This window comes from Gymnoscopelus braueri (genome assembly GCF_963280865.1).
Source record: "Gymnoscopelus braueri genome assembly, chromosome: 10".
In the NCBI taxonomy this organism is placed as follows: Eukaryota; Metazoa; Chordata; class Actinopteri; order Myctophiformes; family Myctophidae; genus Gymnoscopelus; species Gymnoscopelus braueri.
In genome coordinates this window covers 24,878,616-24,904,386 of record NC_137611.1, presented here as the reverse complement: position 1 = coordinate 24,904,386, position 25,771 = coordinate 24,878,616, and the positions used below count along the sequence as shown (strand labels likewise).

The 25,771-nt window shown below is 39.7% G+C and overlaps 1 protein-coding gene across 1 annotated transcript in view; it reads right to left on the bottom strand.

Moving 5' to 3' along the window:
- Positions 1 to 25,771, bottom strand: part of pth1r (parathyroid hormone 1 receptor) — a 59,126-nt gene that overhangs the window by 7,708 nt on the left and 25,647 nt on the right. The window contains exons 2-10 of the mRNA XM_080440476.1: positions 22,494 to 22,596; positions 14,692 to 14,802; positions 14,177 to 14,295; positions 5,422 to 5,516; positions 3,335 to 3,521; positions 1,840 to 1,993; positions 1,154 to 1,214; positions 589 to 655; positions 352 to 446 (exon numbers count right to left, since the gene is read on the bottom strand). Of these exons, the coding sequence (XP_080296602.1) occupies positions 352 to 446; positions 589 to 655; positions 1,154 to 1,214; positions 1,840 to 1,993; positions 3,335 to 3,521; positions 5,422 to 5,516; positions 14,177 to 14,295; positions 14,692 to 14,802; positions 22,494 to 22,596 (992 nt within the window). The remainder of the gene's footprint in view (positions 1 to 351; positions 447 to 588; positions 656 to 1,153; positions 1,215 to 1,839; positions 1,994 to 3,334; positions 3,522 to 5,421; positions 5,517 to 14,176; positions 14,296 to 14,691; positions 14,803 to 22,493; positions 22,597 to 25,771) is intronic.

Here is a 25,771-nt window from a genome sequence, read left to right as displayed (position 1 = left end):
ATATGTATTCTCTGTATTTAAAATACAGAAAATACAAGATCTGAAAGTATCTTGATACGTTAAAATACAGAAAATACAAGATCTGAAAGTATCTTGATACAAATTACCGTCCCAGTCAATACAAATTTCAAAATACAAAAAAGTTTTTGAAATACATATTTCAAGACCATATGCATATATCATTATATTGGTGAATTGCAAAAAAAAGGAGCAAAAATACATTCATGTTTTCACAATAGAGGTAATTCTGTATATGAACATGACATACAGTATCATATCATATGCTGTTAGTCTAGCATTGTTTCTGTGGCAATATGACAAATAACTTTCCACAGTGATATCCCATGGTACCTGTATTGCTGTCTAGTGTCACATCTTCCAGCATTTGTTTCCCGTAGTTTAGTCGCCAAGACTCTGATGATATTCAGAAATAGCAAAAAATTGACCTGGGAAGAATAGAAGACACATGACATAAGTGTGTCAAACACGCGATGATGTACAATCAAACACCTCGTTACTTGACAGGTGCTGCAAAATACTACAGTTTACCCCTCTGCGGGGAACGATGCAGAGACATCATGTACTTACCACCGTGGCAGTAAGAATCGGTACTTGAACTATCCATTTCAAATTGCCTGCACTTAGGTCCCAACACCTGCATTGGAAAAAAAAAACATCACTGTAGATCACCAGAGTATATAATACACGTCTAGCGTAAGACTGGTGCGATTACTGTGCTGTAGCAGCCACCTGTTACACTGTTGATTGATTCTAATACCACTCTTTTTCACCAAGTCTTTTTCCCCGTATAATTTCTTTCCAAAAATGACTTTGATTTCTCTCAAATGTCTAGACTTGTCATATAACAGTAAAGTGGACAATTACAGTTAAAAGCAGTCCTGAACATTTCCGTTATTGTAAAGGGCCATACCTGCGTCAAAACATGTACTTGTATTTTATTTTCCCATTAATGGCCTCCAGTCATTAAAATGTGACCGAAGTTTTCTCCAAGGATAACTTCAGCAAGACTGCTAAAATCAATATGCACTTAAAAAATATAAAAAATATTGTGAGCTTCTGATTCTTCTGTCTGACAGCAATAATATACAATATATATATACAATACAGCATATTGTCTATGTGCGGAACTCACTCTGTGTCTGCCAAGGTAGCTCTAACACTCGCCCAAACTGTCACAAACATAGCCGGAACACCTGAAAATGAAATAGAATATTAATTAGGGAAATAATGGAATAAAGGAACTAACCACCACTTTTCATGTGGCAAAAATGTGTCAGAATCTTCACCTACATAATAATGACATGCCCAAAACAGGGATACCAGGTGGTTAAATCCAAACAAGATGTCTGCACTGATACTGAAGCTTCTCTATGTGATGCTACAACACTGTCATTCTATTATACGTCATTTAGCCAATTATGTTTTAGATCATTGCAGTGAGGACAATGTGCACCACAGCATCCACATTGTATGCGCTGTGCTTATAGAAATAACACGCACAGTGTGTACAATGCAGGAACTGTAAAGCCTGCTTTTCGTGATGATGAGTTTCATACAGGCCTATCACACTACTGTGCTCTGTATCTTAAGGTTCATTATATGTATATCATTTTTGTTTCCCTTTTTTCAGATCTTTCACACACGCACACGCACGCACGCACACTCACGCACACGCACACGCACGCACACGCACACACTATAACTTAGATGATTTGTCATACTAGTCCATGGTGCATGATAACACACACATTCGCATAATGAAAACATCATCATACCCAAATCCCCAAATCTATTAAATTTGAGATAAGCAGAACTCACCCCATCCAATCAGAGTAAATCCCCATAGATACTTCCTGTCTGAGAAGAAGGTCATGAAGATCAGACTGTGGAGGTACAGTCCCTCCACAAGGATCCAGTAGTGACTGGTTGCCAGAAAGTATAGAAACAGGGTCACAGCCACCTTGCAGCCAATCTACGTGCGCACAAAAGAACAATGACAGATTTGATTAATGGACATATTTACGCAAATAAATGGCATCGTTTGTCAACAATAACCCAAAATGCATGGGATGAGGAGAGTGTGGAAATCTGACATGGGAGATGACCTCAAGTCATTGTTCATCTTGCACACCTGAAGTGCATTTTAGTAATTCATCCTTCAAAAATAATCTGTATGTGACAGCTTCATTTGTCATTTTTGGAGGCTGTCTAATGGGCTGTACTTGCCATTAATGTTTTGTCATACTTCCGTGACCAGGGGGAAGTATGACTGCAGCCTTTGTAAATTAGATGCTAGTTCCATGTCCCACACAGATTGTGGCTGTAGCGCACTCTCTGACCAGACTGCAGCCTGCAAATCTGATCTTAGTAAAACCGGACCAGGGCGTGTTTGAGCAATGGTACAACAACACACAGCGAGCCAGGGTGCCCTCTAATCCAATTAGTATATTCCATGTTGCTTGTGTGGGTTTGGTGCGTGAAAAGCTTAAGGAAGTCTATTGATTTCACCAATGAAAGCTACAGCTAAAATCAGCCTCCATGCCTCAATGACTCAAACCACATGTGAAGCCAGTGGGAGTTAATTCCTTGCAGCACTCCATTCTCACATCATTCGTGTTGATAACAAGTCTTCCAGTTACTATCACCTCTAATCATTTCTATTTGTAGTTTGCACTGTGCCTTTATTTGAAGTTCCATCATGGATGCCATATGGGTGTCCCTTTAGTGAACCTGTGTCTGGAACTGTGTGTGTTGAGCAAGGAACAAAGACTGCTAGGTTAAGTGTTGGATTCCCACTGACGCCAACCAAATGTGTGCATATAGTGCCGCAGGGCACTTTGGAATAAAGCGTCCATAAATTGACATGGAGCTAATTGACTAAACAAGTACATGGGTACCAGTCTTCATATTGTACCTTTTTACACATCTGCATCAAAAGGATAAACAATGTAGCTCCTCCCTCTAGCAAATGATGGCCTTGTAAAAGCTGGCCATGTTGAAGTAAATTGAAGGGGACAAGAGGTTGAAGTGGGTCTTCACTTAAAGGTCTACTTTTATATATATATAATCATCTGGTATACCATAGTTGTAGTCAGATCAGAACTTAAGGGTACTAAAAAAAGAGATGATGCCTTATATGGACTGCATGAACACAGCACTTGGATAGACGCACATTTTACTGTATATCTGCTGCAGAAACTTAAAGTAGTCTTGATCCATAACCTTGACGAGCGGTCCCTTAGCACACGAGTAATATGCAGAGTTTTTGTTATTTTCAATAACATGCAGTATTATACATTTTTGCTGCACTTACAAATTGTGTTTTGTTGGCTGGCGGTGCCTCTGTAATGGATTTGAGGTCTTCCACGCTGACTCTTTCAATGTCTTCCAATGCTGAACCAGAGTACAGCACCACATCTTTAACAAAAATACTGATGGCTCTCAGCATGAAAGACACAAACAGGTGCATGTGTATGTAGTTCCTAGTGCAGTGTAGTCGCCTGCAGGAGAAGAAAAGAGGGGCACAATTGAGAGACATGGTCAAACATGTTATATAGAAAAATAAACCACAAATCTAAACACAACATTTTAATCTCTAGTAACTGTGTCTCTGGCGCGTGCGTGTGCGCGTGTGCGTGTGCGTGTGCGTGTGCGTGTGTGTGTGCGTGTGTGTGTGTGTGTGTGTGTGTGTGTGTGTGTGTGCAAGCATTTCCACACACATGAACAATACTCATCCTAATTAGAGCCAGCTGAATTCCACGCTGACTATAACACATTCTTCAGATTTAGAGGCTTGCAAAGCACAAATATTGAATTGCTCGGCTCAAAGTGAGCTGTAAAAACAAAATTGCAAGCATGTGTTGAGTGGTACCAAGAGCATGTGAATTTCACTCCAGACAAACAAACGTTATCTGTCAAAGTACCCCCAAAACATCCTCTTTAAGCATTAAGGGAAGGTGTTTTCGAGGTCATGCTACAGCACTGCAATCAGGATATTGCTGGATCTTGATATAGTGATTATGAAAAGTTCTTATACAACTGCATTTATTTTCATGAATAGGTGAGAAAAAAACTTCTAGCAATAAAAAAAAAAAAAAACTTTAGCAATACATTCATTACGCATAATTTGCAATTATGTAACCACATTAAACGGCTTGGCATCTGACAGGCAAACGTTTGAGTATTATTGATTTGATAGTTGTGGTCATGGTCATATAATCTACTAGTAGATTAGTAGAGTAGAGTTGCAACTGTTCTTCTAAGTCTCTACCCCAAATCTCTTAGCCAAAAATAGCCGATCTACAAGCACACACGTGTCACGCTGCGACGTGTTGTGAGCTTGTATATCTGATATGTTTGGCTAATGTTCCGCCCTGAGTATGGATGCTGGATTCAAGTGGTTGAAATGCCCAGTTTCTGCCTAGAAAACATTTGTGTACTGCCCAGTCTAAAAGCTGACATGTTGAAGGGGAGACATGAGCAGAGTGCTCCAGAGCACAGACCCACATAATGTCAGTTGGACCCCAGGGATGTCTTATTAAACTCATTTGGCCCATAGATTTCCTGGTGCCTGTTGGGAACTCTACTAAAGCCCTTCTGACAGCATACCTGTACAGTAAGTCACGTTGGTGGAAACCATGGTAAACAACGTTTTCACACCAATTCCTGACACTCCGTATGCTCAACAAAATAAGCAAATAATTAACAGTCCCCTGTGCATTAATTAGTCTTTTTTGCCACAGAGAAAAAAGATGAATTCAACCTTGTTTCTTTTTTTTACTACTTTAAAACAGTTCCCACTGCACCATTTTATAGTCCGTTAGAAAGAAGCAAGGCACAGTTTAGGAGAATAAGGAATATAACCATTAGATACCATTATCTAATCTCATTTTTATTGTTGTGGGAGAAATATAGTTCAGTAACCTTGAGAAATTGCTGTATTTTACTTGTTTCTGCTCTCCCTCTAAGGACTTAAGCTATTCTGTATCTACAGTCTTTCAATGGAAGGAAATGCCATTAAACCACTCTGCTGCTGAAGTCATGTAATCTTCTTCTCAGGCACAATTACCAAAACAATAGCTTATGGATGTGTGATCTTTCAGTCAATAACAAATAACACGATTGTCAATAAGGCATTGTTTAACCTTTCACACAAAGTACAAAATATTAGTATGCTATTGCACGCTATGGGAAAACGGCATGTTTCTAAGTAATGCAAGAATCACGATACTCACTGTGCTAGTGTGCTTTAGATTTACTTTGATAGACTGAAATGCACAGGCAAATAACTGCATGTTTTGATCTACCGAATAATGGCTCTACATTTTATTTCCACCCCCTGCGTCTAAATCCCTCTCCTGTTGTGTTCGGAAAGATTGAAAAACTGCGGCAACAACTCACCGGAAATATCCCAAGATGACCACGGCCACCATAAGTGATCCCAGAGAGACGGAGTAACCCACAGTGTAGATTAGATATAGCCGATCAAAGACGTCCTGTAGGGGAGGGAAAGGGCACGCAGTATGAAGATATACAGTATAGAATATGGAATTATAAGTTACACAGAACTGATGAAAACTACAGCATTCTATACCTGGAACGCATCTGTGTCATTTTAGGTGTCTTTGGCTATTCAAAAATAGCAGATATACAAGCTCATAGCGCGGCACCGAGTGCCGCGCTATGAACTTGTAGATCTGCTATTTTTGAAAAATCTTGAAAAAAAATGTTTTCGATTTTTTTTTTTAAACTGTTAGGATTTCGATTTTTTTAAAGAATCACCTCAGGTCTTAAAGGGTTAATCAACAACGCAATTGCCAAGATAATTGATTTTCCTGTTTTCAAACTTATTTCAAATTATGACCCTGTGATCTGTGGCGATGTGATGCAGTATTATATTGTTGCTGTTGGGCAAAACCTTGTATTTCTAGAACTGAAAAAAAAAAAAACTATATATACCAATGGATCCAATGTAGTTGTTATTTAGTTAATAAGTAAGTAAATAAACCCACAGACAAAATGTAACCACTTTCACCATGCCGTCCTTATTTTGGGCATATAAGTGAAAACCTTTTAAAATAGCTGATCTTCAAACTTGAGCTTGAACTTTTCCCAACTTTTTCGTGACACTTTCATATACAAACATAACATAAAATGGAGGAGTTCACCCAAAAAAGGACTTATTTTCTATCAATTGCACACCCTATGAAGCCTTGAATCCATGGATTCTTTTTAGTTTTTGTCGCATTCCTAAGCGAATAATTTGATTCCCGTCTCCTACCGGCTAATGTATCCGGTAGGAGACACAAAGTAGATTATTTGTGTCTGATACCGGAAATACACACGGTCATCAAATTATTGTCTTAGGAATGCCACAAAAACAAAAATAAATCCATGAAATCAAGGCTTCATGGGGTGCGTAATTGATAGAAAATAAGATTTTTTTTTGGGTGAACTCCTCCTTTAACTTATGAAAGAAACAAAACAAAAACATGAAATAAGGAGATACAAGGTTTCTGCCTGACTAAGACAATATTCTACATCTCATTGTACAATGTACATGACAGGATGTACTCCGTCTCCAACAGAGGTGTATCTGTAGGGGTCAGATAGACCGTTGGTTCTCAAAGTGGGGTCCATTTGGTTCCATTTGTGCACTCTCAGAGTTAAATTAACATTGATTTTACAATATAAATTGGGGTCCCAGAGATAGAAATGCCATTAAATGGGGGTCCGTAGCCTAATGCATGTTAAACTGGGGGTCCTTGAAATTAAAATGGTTATAATCACTGCTATAGAGCCGTAAAAAAATCCTCTCTTATGGGGGTCCGCGGCCTAATAAGTGTCAATTTGGGGGCCCTTGACATGAAAAAGTTTGAGAACCACTGAACCACTCTCTCCAGTGGTCCCCAAACAATGGGTCGGGACTCGGGACCCATTTTTACCCGCTTGCTGGAAGCTGCGGGTCTATGAAGAGGCAGACCTATGACTCATCATTCGACAGATTTGCATTCGACAGGTTCATTTGCATTCGACAGATTTGTTCGACAGATTTGCGTCATTGGCTGTCGTTAAAGCCAATGGGATACTTTCCCATACTCTGAACGGGCGGCCTCGTCCTCCCAAGCTATGGGACTATGCAGTCCTCCAAACGCTAGCCGAATTTGGCTAATAGTTAGCTTGTATGATGTTACTAACTAACTGTTTTTAGCCAAGCGCGCTAATGTCCGCTCCCCATTAGTTATCGACGCAAGTCGCGTTATTACTCTCGTAATTTTCATGTATTGTACATCCCAAAATAAAATTTATTAACCCTGTTATGGTGCTGTAATGACTTTATATTTTCTCAACATAATACTGTCTTTCACACGGGCCTTGGAAAAGAGGATCGCTTCCGCCATTTTCTTCTTCGTTGGTTTAAACAATGACATGGTTGCCAGATTTTGAGAGAAAAATAAGCAACCAGCTCAATGAAAACAAGCCCAACGATTTAAGTGACTATTAGGCTACATCAGCACCTTAAACCTATATGCATCGGCTATTTGATAATAGACGACTTGGAAATAGCCGATCGACAAGCTCACAACAAAATAATAACAAATAAAAAGCAACTACCTACATTTACAAGCAACTTCACAGAAAACAAGGTCGCTTGTAATTAGTATACATGGCAACACTAGTACGAGTACTTCTCCCACCACTGTTGCTGTTTTTAACATGACTGCCCTGTTTACACATGAATGAATACACACTACGGTTACTGTAGCAACATTTTTCATGTAAGGTATGACGCTAAAATCAGCTGCATTTTATCAGAAAAAAGCAGATCTACAAGCTCACAACGCATCGCCGCCTTGTGAGCTTGTAGATCTGCTATTTTTTATTATGACGTTTTATTGAATACTTCATTTACAAAAGACATTAATGAAACCAAATGGACCCATTTGGGTTTTTCTTTCATGTAAGCCAGTAGTGAAAAGGGCAAACTTGCAGTTATGCATTACAACTCAAGCCTAGCTGTTTCAAACAGTGAAATCAAAAGACAAGTTGTCAGCTTCACTTTTATAAAGGGTTAGGGTTACATTGCAGTATTGACACTTTTACTTAAGTAAAACATTACAGTACTTTTTCCCCCACTGTTGATGTTTTTAACATGACTGCCCTTACGCTACCTGTATTCTATGGACTCACTTAGTTTATTGTGAAAATAGTTTATTTCTTTCATACATAAATGAATACTAACTGGTCACCACCGGTCTTTTGTCCAGGAACAATGCATACAACACTATCAACCAGTCCTCCTGGGTGTGTGTGTGTCTTCATTTTTGTTGTTCATACATTTCTAAGTGAAACACTGTAGTTTTGACTTGGCTAAGGGTAGGCTACATTATGAAGTAACTATATCAGCTGGTGAAAATAGCAGATCTGTGAGATTGTAGATCAATTATTTTCACTATCATTGATATTGTACACACCACACACACACACACACACACACACACACACACACACACACACACACACACACACACACACACACACACACACACACACACACACACACACACACATTATATTGGTAGCCAACCAATGAACCTCTGTGGAGTTATTTTTGTTGCATTCGAATGGCTGAGATTTTATTTTAATGACAACTTTTACATTTTGTGCTGCAGATTGGGGCACAAAAAGCCTGCCGCAAGCGGGTATATTATGACTTTGTCATTTCTTGTTGGGTCATGACTCATGCAACCGTTTTTATGGGTCACGAGTAAATATCCCCATTACATTAAACAAAAAGAAGTTTCCCACCACGTCTATGGGGTTCAAATCCACCGCGGTGCATCTAGCTTGGCCGAGCGTCTATAAGAACATAATTGGCCTGTGCTCGGGGGAGGGATGCCAGGTGGGGGAGGGTAATATTTGTCACCGCACGTAATCCTGCGGGCTGGGACGGCGCCTGTCAGCGGGGAATGTTGCGAGGGAGGAGTAGGACGAAGGCGCTACGTCCTCCCGATGGGGGCTCCTCACTGTCAGGTGAGTCCGTAGGATACAACAGCTGTGGCAAGCCGTGTAAAAATAAGTGTCAACTCAAAAAAAAAAAAAAAAAAAAAAAATATATATATATATATATATATATATATATATATATATATATATATATATATATATATATATATATATATATATATATATATATATATATATATATATATATACACACACACACACACACATACGCACATATATTATTTCAAAAATAAAATAAAACATTTAACAATTTCCAAAATGAAAAGCTTCCCTAAAAGCAGATAGCTCACTATTTTTTAAATAGGGTGGTAAAAAGTGGTTAATTCATAATGTATTTTTGTAAGTTTGAGTCACCAAATGTATCTTTTGGGTCTCGAGCTGAAAAGGTTGGAGAACCCGTACTCTACAGCGTGTGCTGCATGCAACAATGCTACTACTGCATTGGTGTTCAACCCAGTGGTGACATTTGTAAATTTCACCTTATATTCTGTTTTCATCCACCAGAAGGTGCAAGGAATGACCTGGCAATCAGTCATTAATGAGTCACAAGTGTTGTGTTTATTGGTAAATGTTCAGTTCTACTTGGCAGTTGGCAGAATCAGCGAGCTAATAAACTTCTGTGACTACTGCACGAGCATAAAGAGATGATAATAAGACTTCTACCAAAGCAACAATTCAACCCCAAAATGTATAGAAACAGATAAGCCACATTTACACAATGGACATCTGAAAATATTACTTGTTTCCATCCAGCTGCCTGGGTTTTTTTTTTTTACATTTGGCTGTACTCATGTAATCCAAGATGGTCATGTTGACAAAATACAAAACAATGCTAAAAAAACTAATGTTGCACTGCAGAGCTGGGGCTCTATAACTTATGGTATGATTTACGAGGACGGAATCAGGAAAGAACACAAAAACAGATATCACCATATATTACATTAACACAGCAGGAGTGCAGAATTTGGAAATTGGGGCAATTATGATCAAATTTGTAAACATATTAAGAATTTGGAATAATTCTGCGTCTTTCCTTAGCTGAAATCACACATTTACACTTTAACTTGGGTGTGTGGGTGGGTGGGTGGGTGAGGTGAGTGAGTGAGTGCATTACATTGGTGCCCACACATCTGTACACACATGAGGGTATGGGATAGGGAGAAAACCTTTCAGCAACCAGCAACATAGAGGCCAACATTGTCTAAAACAGGGGTTCCCAAACCTTTCCATGCCAAGGACCCCCAAATAGCCATAGCCTCTAGCTGCGGCCCCCTAATGCAAAATGGCTTTTTTTAAAAATCACACCCAGTGTGAAGTGAGCGGTGCTATTTATGAGTTATTAATTTCATCATGCATCTCGGTAGCCAATCACAGCACGTCCTGCGAAGTGACGTGCTTACATTTTTTACATTATTATTAATTTCATCATGCGTCTCGCTAGCCAATCACAGCCCGTCTGCGAAGTTTGAAGTTAATTTCATCATGTGTCTCGCTAGCCAATCACAGCACGTCATGCAAAGCTTAGCCTATGGGCGTGTTTTCCACAGCATGGCGTCACAACGAAAGACAAATTTTCACGACGGAAAGAAAAACTTTCCCCACGGATGGGTCCTAAACCCTCTTATAGGAGCGGTTGCACCGCTCAAAAAGGGAAAATAGCTAAAATAGGCATATGAGATACGTCTGCTATTTTTGAAAATGTTTGAAGTTTTTTTTAAATCCTTTGATAATGACAACACATGCCCAAAAGAGGGATGCCATTCAAAATAGTTAAACCGGCAAAATTGTATGAATTGATTTTGAATTGAAATGACATAAAAAGTAAGGAACACAGTACAGTATATTAATGGAACTCCATTAATTAATGGAACTCCGATTTTGCAATAGTAGTTGTAATGTATTGTACAGTAGTTGATTACACAATCTTTCTTACATAAAAATGTGTAAAGAATAAATGTTTTTTTTTAAAGTACTATGAATATGCAACATGCATACTGTAACTGTGGATAGACTTTGACAGACTCAGGGGATGTTGCTCTGGGAGAATGCTTCGCATCAAAGAGAACAGAAATGACCCCGCAGGTCACTATTTGAGACTTTTTTTTAGACCGAAAAACAATGCCTTGGAAATCCCACCTGGTGACAGACGTGTCACCAATAAGCACACGTTTCTAATAAAAACAGCCTTTTTGAATTGAGTGATGGAGCTGACAAAAGCTGGGTGGAGCTCTTTGACTTTCCAGCGGTGCGATTATTACAGTGGTGAGCAGGCAGCCAGAGGACATGGTTAGGGGAGCCGCTAACCACACTTTCTTTGGATCAACACAGCAGGCGGGCTGGAGGGGCCTTTCCTAGGGTGATGTAACCAGACACCCCACTGCTGTTATCATTTAGCATCAAGACCATGCCAAATACAGGGTCTCTAAGTTGTGGTGATGGTGGTGGTCCGCGGTGCAGTAATTGTGCCGTGAAGGGGGTTTCATTTGTGAGTATGCATTTATCATTAAGTACTGCAACGACTCCTGGGAGCCCATCAACATAAACATTTGGAGTCAGTAAGAAACTGTCGGGCGTCAGGATGAGGTTATGCCAATGTCTGCCACATCCTCCACACCGAGGCTCCACATTTAAGCTGGGGAGAGGAGAATGCGTGTGGGAGAGCCACTGGTTCATGGAATCAGGGTTTTGTGTGCAGGAAATGGTCAGTATTACATACTCAAAATCAAGCTGATTTAAAAACAATGGACAATTGGAATATTCCATTTTCTAAAAGCTCTGTTACAGCTCTTTATAGTTACATGGGCAATTTGGGCATACACTTTGATGATTGCCCTTAATGAAACACTTTCACATTTTGCTCTTACTTTTATGAATTTTGAGTAGTACATGGAGCTTCTTATTCATTAATGAGGGTCTGATTGCAACGCAATCAGGCCAAGTAACCCATGGTAACCCAATGTTTGTGAATGTAGAACTCAGTCAGTTTGGTTGGCACTGGGGAAAAGTACTCTCCCACCATCGTGGAGACTATGGGGTTTGGTTCCCTGACGGTGCCTCCAACTTGGCCGGGTGCTCCAACAAACAGATTGTTTTATTTACATTAGCGCCTCCTACAGGTTGGTCGGGGTGCTTGTTCAGCAGGGAGCGGAACCCGGAGGGGTAGCGAGTTCCTCCACACACATTACGCTCTACCGGTGAAACTCCTCACTGTCAAAGAAGTGGCTGCAGACTCCTTGTGTATCAGTGGAGGCATGTGGTTGTCTACATTCAATCATCTTTTTGGCATAATGACCAAAAAGATGATGGATGTCAATGCTCTTAGTTGGTCTATATCTAATGCTTTGGTCCCAAACAAGATATCTCTAAAACTACTGGCTGACTTGCCATGGAATTTGCTGGGCACATGCATGCTCAGAGCATGAATGCAATTGATTTTGGTGATGTGATCCATTGGCCTTTCCTCGAGTGCCACCATTGGCCCATTTCAAAATCGAATGGCTGGATTCCCATTAACTTGCTCAGTGCATTCATGGCTCCCTAGAAAATGTACCCCTACCTACCCCCATGTGACCCCAGGACCTTCTCTCTTGCACCGCCCTCAGGCCAACACATAAACTTAAGATATCTCATAAATCCAACAGGCAGAATGCAGGATGAACACCATTGATTTCTCGGTGATCCCATGGCCTTGCCTCTAGCACCATCCGTAAGCCAAATTTCCCCTATTTTTGTGAGGCAGTATTGCTTATTTTATTTCTGGTACTTTATTATTTCAGTTTAAAGCTTTTGATGTGGTTCACGATGTGTTCATCTTTCCGTGGGTAATGTGCTTGCACGTGAAATTATGCTTGCACAGTAAATAAGGCACATCAAATGCGGAAGAAAAGAGCCGTGGCTAACGGCTAGGCTAACAGCAATAACACACTTAAACAGTTCATATGGTTTGAATTTCATGTCTAGGAGCAACAGTATCTGTCTATCTAAACCACATTGCAAGTTGTATTCCAAACATAATCCAGTGGTAAAGAGAAAGAAGATGAGCTCAAAAAGTATGCTACTGGAGTATTCAAAAGTATACTAACTGGAATGGATCTCTGGGATTTGTATTATTAAAACGCACCTGATGAGACCACCAGTCACCACATGGTGTCGCCAACAGAAAATCCCACAGAGTATGACTTTAACCTTTCTTTAACCAGGCAGGTCACTTAAGAACTTTAACAAATTATTTCAGATCAGAGTGCATATGTTCTGCTTTTGTGCAGATCAGTTCAAATAATCCCGACCCCTCATTGTGTCTCAGGCTCATGACAGCATGTTCTCACTGCACATTATTGAAAAGGTCTTTGCTCAAAATGTGTTACAAATTCCATTTACACTGTAAAATAGTGCAGCAGTAGTGTACTGTAGATGATCATAACTGTCACAGTTGTTTCTGTTTAGTTTTTTGGGGGCTGATCAATAAAGCACACTGGCTATTGTCTCAGCTTGGGCTATTGTATAGTCTTGTTGTGGGGAAGATGCATTACTGTAATACCCATTTCCCACCAAAATTACAGTGTATATGTGGGTTTTTTAAATGTGGGGAAATCTTCACTAGACGCGCATGCCTTCCTGTTTTTCTTTTTTTTGTTGGTGTGTCACAATTGATGTCGCAAACATGCCTGAGAAGTGCCTGCAAGTAGCTCACACACACACACACACACACACACACACACACACACACACACACACACACACACACACACACACACACACACACACACACACACACACACACACACACACACACACACACACACACACACACACACACACACACAGTCTCTGTCTATCTTTGTCTCTGGTGGCGCATGCTGTCAGGAGGCAATACACAATTACAACAACTATCCAAAACAGTGACAATAATTGTTTTGGGATTATGAAAAGGCATGGGGTTTGGGAGTATAACAGAGGATTTGGAATACAAATAAGTTTGAATTACTTCGAATAAATTACATATCCTTATTCCTCCTCGATCAGAAATAGGTCTCTCATAGTATCTTGCTGGAAAAGGGGTGTTTAGTGGGGTTTTTGTACAGTGGGAAAGGGGCTTAATTAATGCTGCGATGGGTATGACACGACTCACCTTCTCATGGTTCTGGTGGGAGAGGAATTTTGCGCATTCACTATAATTGGCCCAGGTTTTGTTGTTGGTGCTGGCCAACTCCCATGTGCCATTGTTGTCACATCGACGATATGCAAGTCCTGGAAATTAGGCAGAGCGAAATGTGTTATAAAAGATGTTGCCAGCTCTAGATATGAGACACAGATAACAGTATGCAGATAACAAGAACAGACAATTGTACCACGCACATACAGTACTGCAGGCAGTACTTTGAAATAGACATATTTTCAATACAATTGTTTCTAGCTTGATGCTAGGGCAAATGCACAATGAATGTCACCTTGTATTCATACTAACCTTATTATAACTCTCCAATCCCCCCCAAAAACTTGAAAAATAGCACAGATGTGTGGAAGACTGGTGATGCTGGTCTACTCTATGTATGACAAAAGTGACCTTATATGATACACTACGGTATTGATTTTCCTTGAAGGACTGAATGAGCTTCAGGGTTAATAGTGTCGGGCTTGTCTTACCTTTGTGGTTGAAGTCGTAGATGTACTCTGGACAGGAAATGGACACAAGCTTGCCTGGAGGCCCCTCTGGCCAGCAAACAATGCCATCCCACTCTGGCAAGCAGAAACCATCTGCAGACATAAAAGCAGTGGTGACATTTAAAGGTAGAGTCTTGAACCATATGTGTTGCCTCAGTTCTAACATTACATGACTACAGGCATGCATGTGCACAAGGGCAATAGTAGAAGAGGTCCCCAAGTGCTCTCAGCGCTGTAAAAACTGTCCTTTTCCTTTCAGATGCTCTCCCATTCTCCACTTTCACATTTTGGTTTGTTTGTTTGCATCCTTCACTCAACACCATACTTTACACACACTCACGCACTACTGATTCTACAGACCAACCCACTCCATAACAGTTTTGTTAATTGGTATTTTTAATAAATCCTGTTTTTATAAGATATCCGTGTATCCCTCTCTTTCGTCCGAAATCTGAACCAGGTTCGTGACACCAAGGAATGTGTTGTCATTTCAAATAGCAGGGGAAATGAATGAACTTAAAATGTGTAGTATGCAAATGAGCACTGCACAGCAACCTGGTCATTTGTGGCACGGTTGGGTTGCAATTCCTCCCTCATGAAAGAGATGCCATGCAGGAGTTGTGTTGTCTACTGGGTTTTTCTGAGAGGGCAAGGAGCTACTCACCATCAGGCAAAATATAATTAAGGTTTATTAAAGCAGGGTCAGTGTGGAATTCCCCACAATTAGCAATAACAAGCTGAACCAGCGTGTTTACAATGGCCCATACTGGAGGTGCATGGACAATTGGAAGCGTATGATCACCCTTTAGCATTCACAGCACAGCATTTGTGTATAATGCTACATTGTTCTTAAAGCCATATTGTTTTCTTTGTTTTTTTCTGTCATAGGAAATTGGTTTCAATATGGATCTTATTTCCAAGATTCCATACCTAATCAAGAAGACAATGCTTATAACAGTGCACTGTTCTGAGTCATGTGGGAGAGACCGTTCTAAAACCGGTTTTCTCACAGTAGCATTTAAGCACTGTATAATTCCCCTCCAATATTTTGTTTTGTTTGTTTTTGTTTGGTGGTCTTTTAGATCAGGTATACACTAATAATTGATTATTATATCAATATCGCCATGCTGAAATGTCGAGTCAAATGTTGGTCTGTATTTCAAAGCATCCTTGTGTTTTACAGTATTGGATAGTCAAATGGAGATAGCACTTTTGACAATTTTTGAGCTGTTGGTAAAAGATATTCAGACTACAGCAGCCTACTTTCAAAAGCTTATAAGAAGTCTTCAGTCAACACATTTTTGTGTTGAAAGTCTGTGCCATGTAAGACAATCAGAGATGTATTTTTCCTTATTTCCAACAACTACAGGTTCAAAGCAAAAAAAAGCAAAAAAAAGAAAAGGCTCCTTCATAGCAGAAAGGCCCGTAATTGTCAGCTCAACCAAGAACCACCAGCCCTCCGATAGTGGAACCAAAGTCCCTTTTCCCCCACAGATTCCTGGCAAAACTCCACACTTTTGGCTTGGCATTTATTTTCTATTATTGAAAACATCTGCCCCATTTTGACCACTAATAAGCAGTTAAGGCTAAAACTAAAACTATGCTCTCTTTGCTGTAGATCTATTATTTTCTCATTCCTGTAATCAAAGTTACAAAGAAACATCTGAAGTAATGACGACATGGCTTTTTATTTGCCTTCAAAACGGCCTGTCACTTGGAACACATAATTAAAGCGTAGACAGAGTGCAGTTGACTGATTCTGAAGGACCTTTGGCGGGAGAAAAACAGTGTCTACTTTTCAAAATCACACTGACCACACATCCTGGGAGTAAAGGCGAAATGGCCCTCCGCTTTGGCCATAGGTTTTATTACCATAGGACCACCTACCAACAGGCTTAAATTAAACAGCGAACACACACATATATAATTTCCTATAAATTCCATGACCATGATTTAAATATAAACGTGACTATGGGGGACTTTGGTATTGGTGATGTAATTGAGGTTTTTAATAAGGTTTTCTTTTCCCCTCTACTCATTTGATTCAGGCCTGTAGATGTCAAAACACATATCGCAAAGAGTCCTGATATATGCAACCTTTTTATAATGACTGGTGATGTTATTCTATGCCAAGGCCACAAGTTTGAATGCTGAGCTATTTTCACACAGCAAGGTCTGGGGCCTTGAACCCACATCCCTCCACTGTCCTCCCCAGGCAAACCTCAGTGTTTCCCTCAATGAAAACCTTGTCTCAGTCATGTAATGGAGACTCTTGTGTATTTAAAGCACAAATGAGAAATAAAAACAAACAGATGGGACTTCACCGTAAAGGCTTTGCAACGCAAGGAAGCCAGGAGTTTGGCCTTGAATGAGGTTGGACTAAATCCACCTTCAAAATAACCTGAGCAGCTAGATCAATTCATTACTGTTAATTCTACACCACACAGTGCAAACAATCTAAAATAGTCATCACTCCACATCTCTAATAATAGTTTAGCCAACCACTGGCTTATAGTGGCGGAAAAAAACAAGGATGGTCAAGCAAGACATACAGTAGGCAAGATAAACATGAGCAGAAAGCCAAAGTCCTCAAAAATGCATCCCTGTTGCTATTCTCCGAGGTTGACTCAGCACTGATTCAAGGTCTTACCACAACAGGAGACCAAAGTGAATCAGCTTCCAAATAAAACTAGCTTATTCTTGGAGAAATCCATTAAAGCTACAAAAAGAAGAAGGGGGGGGGGGGGAATCTAACGACGAGTCACAATACATTGATCTGTATTGCACATGTTGTAAGCTTGTAGATCACATATTATAAGCCACTTGTTTTTCTTTTAAACTTGACTTGAATAAATAAAATAAAATAAAATACAATTAAATCAAGCGATTGGATGAGCTTAATTTGAGATCTTGCCCTGAGACTCAGAGAAGACTAACATGCCAGTGAACCATTTTATTGAATGATGAACAAACAGCCAGATGAGACTCTGAAGGCATGTGCAGTGAATTAAAACCGTCAACAAAATAAATGAATAATTCAAATCAAGCACAGCAAATAAGCCCTTACATGCTTTATCAGGCATAAAAGCACACCAGGGACTCTACTTCTCTGTCAAGGTACTATGCTTAGCCTAATTTCTTCGAAGCTGCTATGATTGGAAAGACGTGTGCAACCTTCCAAAAGGGGTCGGAAAACAGCCACCAGATAAAAGCGATGTCGGAGCGAGCGTGCCAGAAAATATCAGGTATATAGTCACGTATTGGGTGGAAACCTTGTATGTCAAAAACTATAAATATACAGGGAATGGAAAAAATAACCCATGGATACAACGTAGTTATTATTTAGTCACAAGCTCTTGTTAAATACTTTTCATTGGTGCAATATTTATAAAAACCCACAGACAGACTTTCACCCTTATTTTTTTTTCTCACAAATATAGCAAAAATCACACCCTGTGTGAAGTGGGCGGTGTCTTGCTAGCTAATCACAATACTGAATGGAGTCAACCAATCATGTACAAAGAATAAATACATTTATTGAAACACTCTTTATGATGGAAGAAACCATAACTTGAAAAAAACCAATTCATGGTTTAGACTGAATAGACTGTGATTGGCCAATCACGGTGCATTGTACAAATTGTACAAATAAAATTGTACAAAATTGTACAAATATCCAAACCTCACTTATAGGGGCGGTTTCACCGCCCAAAAATAGCAAAAAATAGCAGATCTACAAGCTTGCAATGCGTTGCATGTAAGCTTGTAGATAGACTATTTTTGCTATTTTTGTGTGACACTGTAGTATGACGAATTAGGGCATTCATTTACGAAAAAACAGAAAAAGTTGAAATATGGAGATACAAGGTTTCTGCCCGACAGCAACGATATACTGTATAAATGCTGCAGTGGAAGCAGTTGTGACTCACAGCAAGTCAAAATTACATCGCACAGAAACCTCCATCCAGAAGGATGCCCCTACAGGCAAGGAAACCAACTGCAGCTTCTCATGGGAAAGTAACAAGGTTCAGTTTCAACCAAATGTGGAGAGGGGTAAACGTGTTTAACACTCCCTCTGTGTGTGTGTGTGTGTGTGTGTGTGTGTGTGTGTGTGTGTGTGTGTGTGTGTGTGTGTGTGTGTGTGTGTGTGTGTGTTAGGGCTTTCACCAACTAGTTGACTAGTCGACTAGTATAACCACAAGTAAGACGCGCGAACGCGGTAAGCGAACGCAAAAAAAGAAAAAAAAGAATGAAAAAAAATATTTAAAAAAAAGTAACCAATCAATTTTTTTTTTTTTTTTTTTTAAATCTGCGTTAAAAGGAGCATCTTAGAAAAATACAAATTCACAAAAAAAAAACTTGGAATGTTTTTGAACAATTCAACAAAGTGTTTGAAGTGCCTGTTTCACCCACTTCCGGGGGGCGGAGCCAAAATCCGAGCCCGATGTATTTGTTCGTAGACCCCCACTTAGGGGGGGTAGAAAAAGTTTGGGAGCGATTCGGGCACTTTTCATTTAACATGGGGTTTCAATGGGGAGTTTTTAGGAGCCTTCTCCGGGGCGTGGCTTCCGGGGGAAGGGGCGGGCTTAAACGTAACCTTGACAGGTGTGTTCAGTTTTCAAAGACCTTTCATTTGATGTATGGTACGTCTAAATTGGACATTTACTTATCTCAGAGGAGCTGCACACAGGCAGTGCACACAGGCAGTGCACACGGAGACACAGACAGAGACACAACCCAAGCAGGGTTACATAGTAAGCTCCACTTGGTCGGAGGCGCGCCGCGCCTCCTCCCGCGTTCGCAACTAGTCGACTCTGTTGGTACTAGTCGAATAGCTGAAAAAAAAAAGAATATTTTTTTTATTTTTTTTAATGCCATAGTAATGGCCCGTCTTACTATTATTATTATCCTCCTGACTTTATTTTTTATCAAAAGGGGGTCAAAAGTATGCCCAATAAAAGCCTATTATTGGGCAATGGGGATCCTTGGAGACGCTGCTGTGGTGCTGTGCTGCTGTGCCAGAAGCGCTTCCCTTAAAACGCCATAAAAATAAGGGCAGGAGGATAATAATAATAGTAATATAGTAGTAGGATGGCATTAAAACAATGCCCCCCCCCTAAAAAAAACAAACAAAAAAAACAATCTTTTTTATTTTTATTTTTTTTGTAATTTTTTTTTTAATGTTAATTTCGACTAGTTGACTAGTCGTCGACTAATTGGTCAAAACAGTCGACTCACACAAATCATTAGTTGTGAATGCCCTAGTGTGTGTGTGTGTGTGTGTGCGCACACGCACTGTACATATGCAACCCGCTGTATGATGTACCCTTGTGCTACATCTGCTATCAGACATTTAAACCCTTCCTCCCTAACATATTCAAATAAATTCGGTACTTTCTTGGGGTGCCTAAGGGTTCAGCCAGTTGGTGCGCACGCCATTATGCCCTTTGTGAGCGCGATGGCCCGGGTTCGAGTCAGACGACCCTCATCTTGTCTCGCTCCCCTCTCCTCTCCCCTCTCTGTCTCTGTCTCTCTCTCTCTCTCTGCCCTTGGTTTCCTGTCTCTCTACAGTAACCTGACTGAGAGACAGAGAGACAGTAATCTGACACAGAGCATAAAATGCCAATATTTATGTATTATTATTATTATCATTATTATTATTCAGTACTTTTAGCACTAAATTAAGAAAAGTATTTTATTTTATTTGGTGTAACCCAACATTATTATTACATTATTATTTAAAAAAATCAGATCATCCTTGAGATTAAAAAAACGCTTTCCTCTAGAAATCCACTTACAGGTGCCTGGAAAAGTGTACCGCCTGACTCGACAGCCACGTGCATGACATGTCAGACTGCATTAGATCTGATGGTGGACAGAGGAGGAACCTAGACTCTCATCTCAGAAAAGGCCTGATGTATGTATGAGTGTTCTGCACTGTGTTAGCGTTCATGGCCATTCTGATCAATACGCTGTGAGAAGCAACACATGTTCTTTTCCTTTTTCATAATAAACACCAAAGCCACTTATACAAACTGCCTTTTGATGCCTACAGTTTCAATGGCAGCCATTCTGTCACATTTTAAAATACAACCACAGATATGTGGACATTTATCAGAACCATGGAGCAGAGGGGAAACGCAATATGTAGCAGCATAACTGTGCTAGCAGCTAGCTATCAACAAAGGCCTTTGTGTTCTTAGCGTGAAAATAAACATCTTTAATTATGTGTTTCATTTACTGAAGGGGTATCGTTTGGAGAGTCCAATTTAATGTAACCACACTGCACTGGGGTTAAAGAGAAAATAATACCATGGGTCTGGATGTGGAATCCAACAACGGCAGGAAAATGTCAGTAACCACAATGAGATGGATGGAAACTGACGCTCTTTGGACACCCATAAGTATACAAATACCCCCTGGACGTGCATCACTCAAAACATCCCTCACAAAGCCACAAGGAGGACCAGGGAAAATACAACCACATTCCTCAATACAAGTATCAAATGACATTCAACTGGATTCATAACAGAGTCCAAATGGACTAGTTGTCTTGATCAAGTTATTTGATTGAAGGTGGTGGACATTCAGCTATCATTCCCTTCATGATCTATAACAGGGGTTCTCAAACATTTACATTTTGCGGACCCCCTGTTTGGCATGCATTAGGTGAAGGACCTGCATACCTCTGACAGAGCACAAATGTAAGGGTACATTTGTACACTGTCAGAGTAAGTTATCAATGAGTTAGCTGGGGACCCCCAAGAAGCCCCTCAAGGACCCCTGGGGGGGACCCCACCTTGAAAACCACTGATATATGCTATTTGATTGGTCGGGGACAATCACGTGGTTAAAGCTTACAGCTGGCGCAGCTTATAGGCATTGTTAGGATGGTTAGGTTTAGGCATATAGGTGAGATTAGAGATGTAAAGAAATGGCTTTTTTCACAGTTTCCTCCCTCGGGCTATGGAATGAAAAACGGCAAAGCCTTTTTCCAAGAGAGAGAGAGAGAAAGAGAGAGAGAGAGAGAGAGAGAGAGAGAGAGAGAGAGAGAGAGAGAGAGAGAGAGAGAGAGAGAGAGAGAGAGAGAGACAGACAAAGCATGTTTATATTTTTACATAGCTGTCCTCTTGAATTAGATTCACAACAGAGTAGCAGCCCAACAGTGTCAATTGATTATCAGGTGTGTGGAGGGACATGAGATATGGTAATCACACAGGTGAATGAAATCATGAAGTCATACATTTTTGGACTTATAAATACTTTAGACATAGAAACATGGAAAAACGTTTCCCTTTTTGTTGGCATCCTATTGTTGTATCTGCGGGGAAAGTGTGAAAAGAAGGGTAATGGAGAAGGCATTCGAGTGCCCAGCAGGCTTAATAGCGTTTCTTTTAACAATGCTGTTGTTAAGCCGAGGGCTGAATATCCACTGCCTCGATTAAAATGTCAACAACAGATATGCAAATAGTCATGCTTTTCACAGACATTCTTTCCAGGTGGTGATTAATCAATGCTGCTACCTCAGTAGTACCTTATTTTGAATCTATTGATTACCCACCTTCTGTCATTTTAATCTGGTGTTTTGTATGCCAAGCGTCAACACCATAATTGAGCTTATGTCACCCTTGTACCATCCATGACCACATCACAACAAAATGGTTACATGAGCCAATGAACCAATACTGCTAAGGGATCCCAGATGTCCATGCGATGAAAACTGCCGGCCATGAGCTCGGAATCAATATGAAATCAAACAAAGAGACGATGACGCTGACACTCACCAGGAAGCCTTTGCTTTGCCTTGATGTTCCCCTCACAGTTCCGCTTAGCTTTGAACAACAGGCCAATCTGCTCCTCTTTTGTGAGAACATCATCTGCATATACCTGCGTGAAAGGAAGAGAGACATGGAATCAGTGGGTGGGGAATGCTTTAAGTGTGCATAGAAGTTAGACCCGCACAGACATAAATTTGCATGGGCGAGTTCTGAGAAAAAAGCATGCTGCGAAGCCAAATCATTTCATCAATCATTTCCAATAAACCACATGCCGTTTCTCTGTCCATCCTGGTCGGATAATTGCATTAAAATCCTCCCACAGTTGTTTATGATGGCATCTGGGCCAAAGCAGAAGGTCCTGGCATTAACTATATACAGTGCCAACTGAGCATGAAATGCATCAGTATTATGTTCTCAGCACAGCTGTTACACAACATGTTAACCCATTAGGACCGGGAAAGCATCTGTGTCATTTTTTCCCCCATTGTGGCTATTCAAAAAAGATATATACTATATTCAAAGATTTGCATACATTTTCAAGATTTTTCAAAAAAATTGCAGATCTACAAGCTCATAGTGCGCAACTTGGTGCCACGCTATGAGCTTGTATATCTGCTATTTTTTAATAGCCAAAGAAATCTAAAATGACACAGATGCGTTCCTGGTTTAAATGGATTAATGCTCAATCTCAACATCACCAACCAATAGCAGCGGGTGGTAGTAATCTAAACAATGCATGGATGCAACCATGCCAAATTCCCTGTCACACTTTTGCATTTACACTGTAAGCCTCTCAATGACAAAAATATTTGCACATACTGTACAGCAGTGGTTCTCAAAGTTGGGTCTGGGACACCAAGGGGTCCTTGTGGGGGTTCAGGGAGACCCCAGATTTTTTAAGTCAATTTAACCCCGTTTTATATTTCAGTTGTTTAAAAAGAGCCGATCTACAGTATATAAGCTCACGCTGTGAGCTTATATTCTGTAACTACTATTTATTTCCAAAAATCTTAATATAATCATTTTGAAAAGATTTAACAAAACAGATCTTTTATGGGGGTCCCTGGCACAAAATCATTTCAGATCCACGGCCAAATACATATCAATTCGGGGGTCCACTGCTGTATAGCACATTACATTTGACTTGGCTGTTCTCCACAAAACAAAGAAATAAATCAAACAAAATTTAATATTCAACATTTTCTACTGCCTCAATTCAACAGGGCGGTACAGTAAAATATTTTTTTTGCTGTGTCAAAGCTATGCAGAAAATATTAAGATAATTTATGTAAATATACATAAATCAAAAATAAAGAAAAATATACACAAATTAGCATAGACTGCATCTGTGCTGATTTACTATATGTTAATTCATGTCTTAACCACCCATAAATCACAGAGATATACAAAGAGTTTGCAAGTTTCTTTTTTTTGGCCAAAAAGTATCAGTTTCACTTGCTGTTTATTGTTCCAGTTGGTATTCCTGTGATTTGCCCCACTATGTGGTCACAATCCCTTAGCCACTAATCGGATGTGACATCGTCGGAGTAGAGAAAAAGACATTTTATACCGACGTTTTTCCCCTTACACCTTGTGATGTTTTTTAAAAAAGCTTTTGAACTTTGTGTTTGAGTGCACCATAATAGCTCAGGTGTGGTTTTCCATTCAGGGAAACATTTTCCCCTCTAATAGTTCACTTTGGCTGGCTTACTGTTTGCCCTGGGATCACTTTGAGTCAGTAACAAATGTGACTGCATTGAAAATGACAAGAATCATCCTTGGCACAGGGTGACAAGAGAAGCCTGTATGCCTCACACTGTAGCTCTCTAAATGAAAAGCCAATGTCACAAGTAAAGCATACTGTAGAGATTAACCCATTAAGACCTGAGGCCGATTCTTCAAATGTCTTCTAAATCCTAACAGTTTAAAAAAAAAATATTTAGATGTATATTCAAAAATTTGCACACATTTTCACGATTTTTTCCAAATAGCAGATCTGCAAGTTCATAGCGCGGCACCAACTTGTAGATCTGCTATATTTTGAAAAATCGTGAAAATTTGTGCAAATCTTTTAATATGTATGCATTCCCGGTAGGCCCGTAACGATACAGTAACTGCATCGATGCATCGTTTTGAATTTTCAACGATCTACTATATCGATATGCAAACAGCTAAATATCGTATCGTTTGACTTTGAATCGTATCGAATCGTTTTGCAATGCAAATAATCGTATCGAATCGTTCTGCAATGCAAATAATCAATTATATCAATACTAAGTACTTTTAAGAAGAAGAAAAGCGAAAGAGGGGTTTATATCCAGTATCCAGGTATTTATTTTTCACACAGAATTTTTGGGTAAATAAATAGTTACTATATCGATTTTAAATCATTGAATCGAATCGTATCGTTCTAAATTAACCCGTCCTGTATCGTTCATGTATCGTATCGACTAAATCGCTGAATCGAAACGTATCGTATCGTTCTAAATTAACCTGTATCGTTCATGTATCGTATCGACAACCAAGTATCGTGATACGTATCGAATCGTTGTTAAAACGTATCGTTACACCCCTAATTATTTCCCGGTCTTAATGGATTAACGAAGCAGGAGTTTCTCTGTTGTCCTTTCAACTTTTTTACGGTCTGTGGCATAATGTAAAATGCAATGTATACCACAGGTGATTAAGATCACCGCAACTGTGGATAATCAATATCACAAGAATTCCATTCATGCGCTGTGCATTTATTTGCTCAAACAATCGAGTACACCTGGTTCATGTTAGACATGGGATATTATTGAAAGCAGGCATTTTATTTCACGCGAAGCGGCTGACTCTCTGATTCCATTTTGTTCTTTTTCTTTTACCTAACTCTCCTGCATTTTGCACTTTATTTTGCTCTGTATTTGGTCACAATATAAATTTCATGCTGAATTTTCTCTGCTGTTTCTCTGGACACAACTGCATATCTTCGTTACCTAAACTTACCTACTCAGGGAGACAAGTTGGTATGTGGCAGATATTATTAACCATGCTTGTTAATTATTTAAGATGTAGGGGAAATAAAATAATAATAAGCTACAGTGATGAGTGCTCTGCCACTATCTGGTGTACACAGTCTGTAATTAAAAGGGAAACTTCACTGATATAAATATCAGTGAAGTTTCCCTTTTAATTACAGACTGTGTACACCAGATAGTGGCAGAGCAGTTAAAACACAAATCCTTCCATTGTGTTAAAACACAAATCCTACCGTTCTATTCCTGAAGAGGACACATAAAATC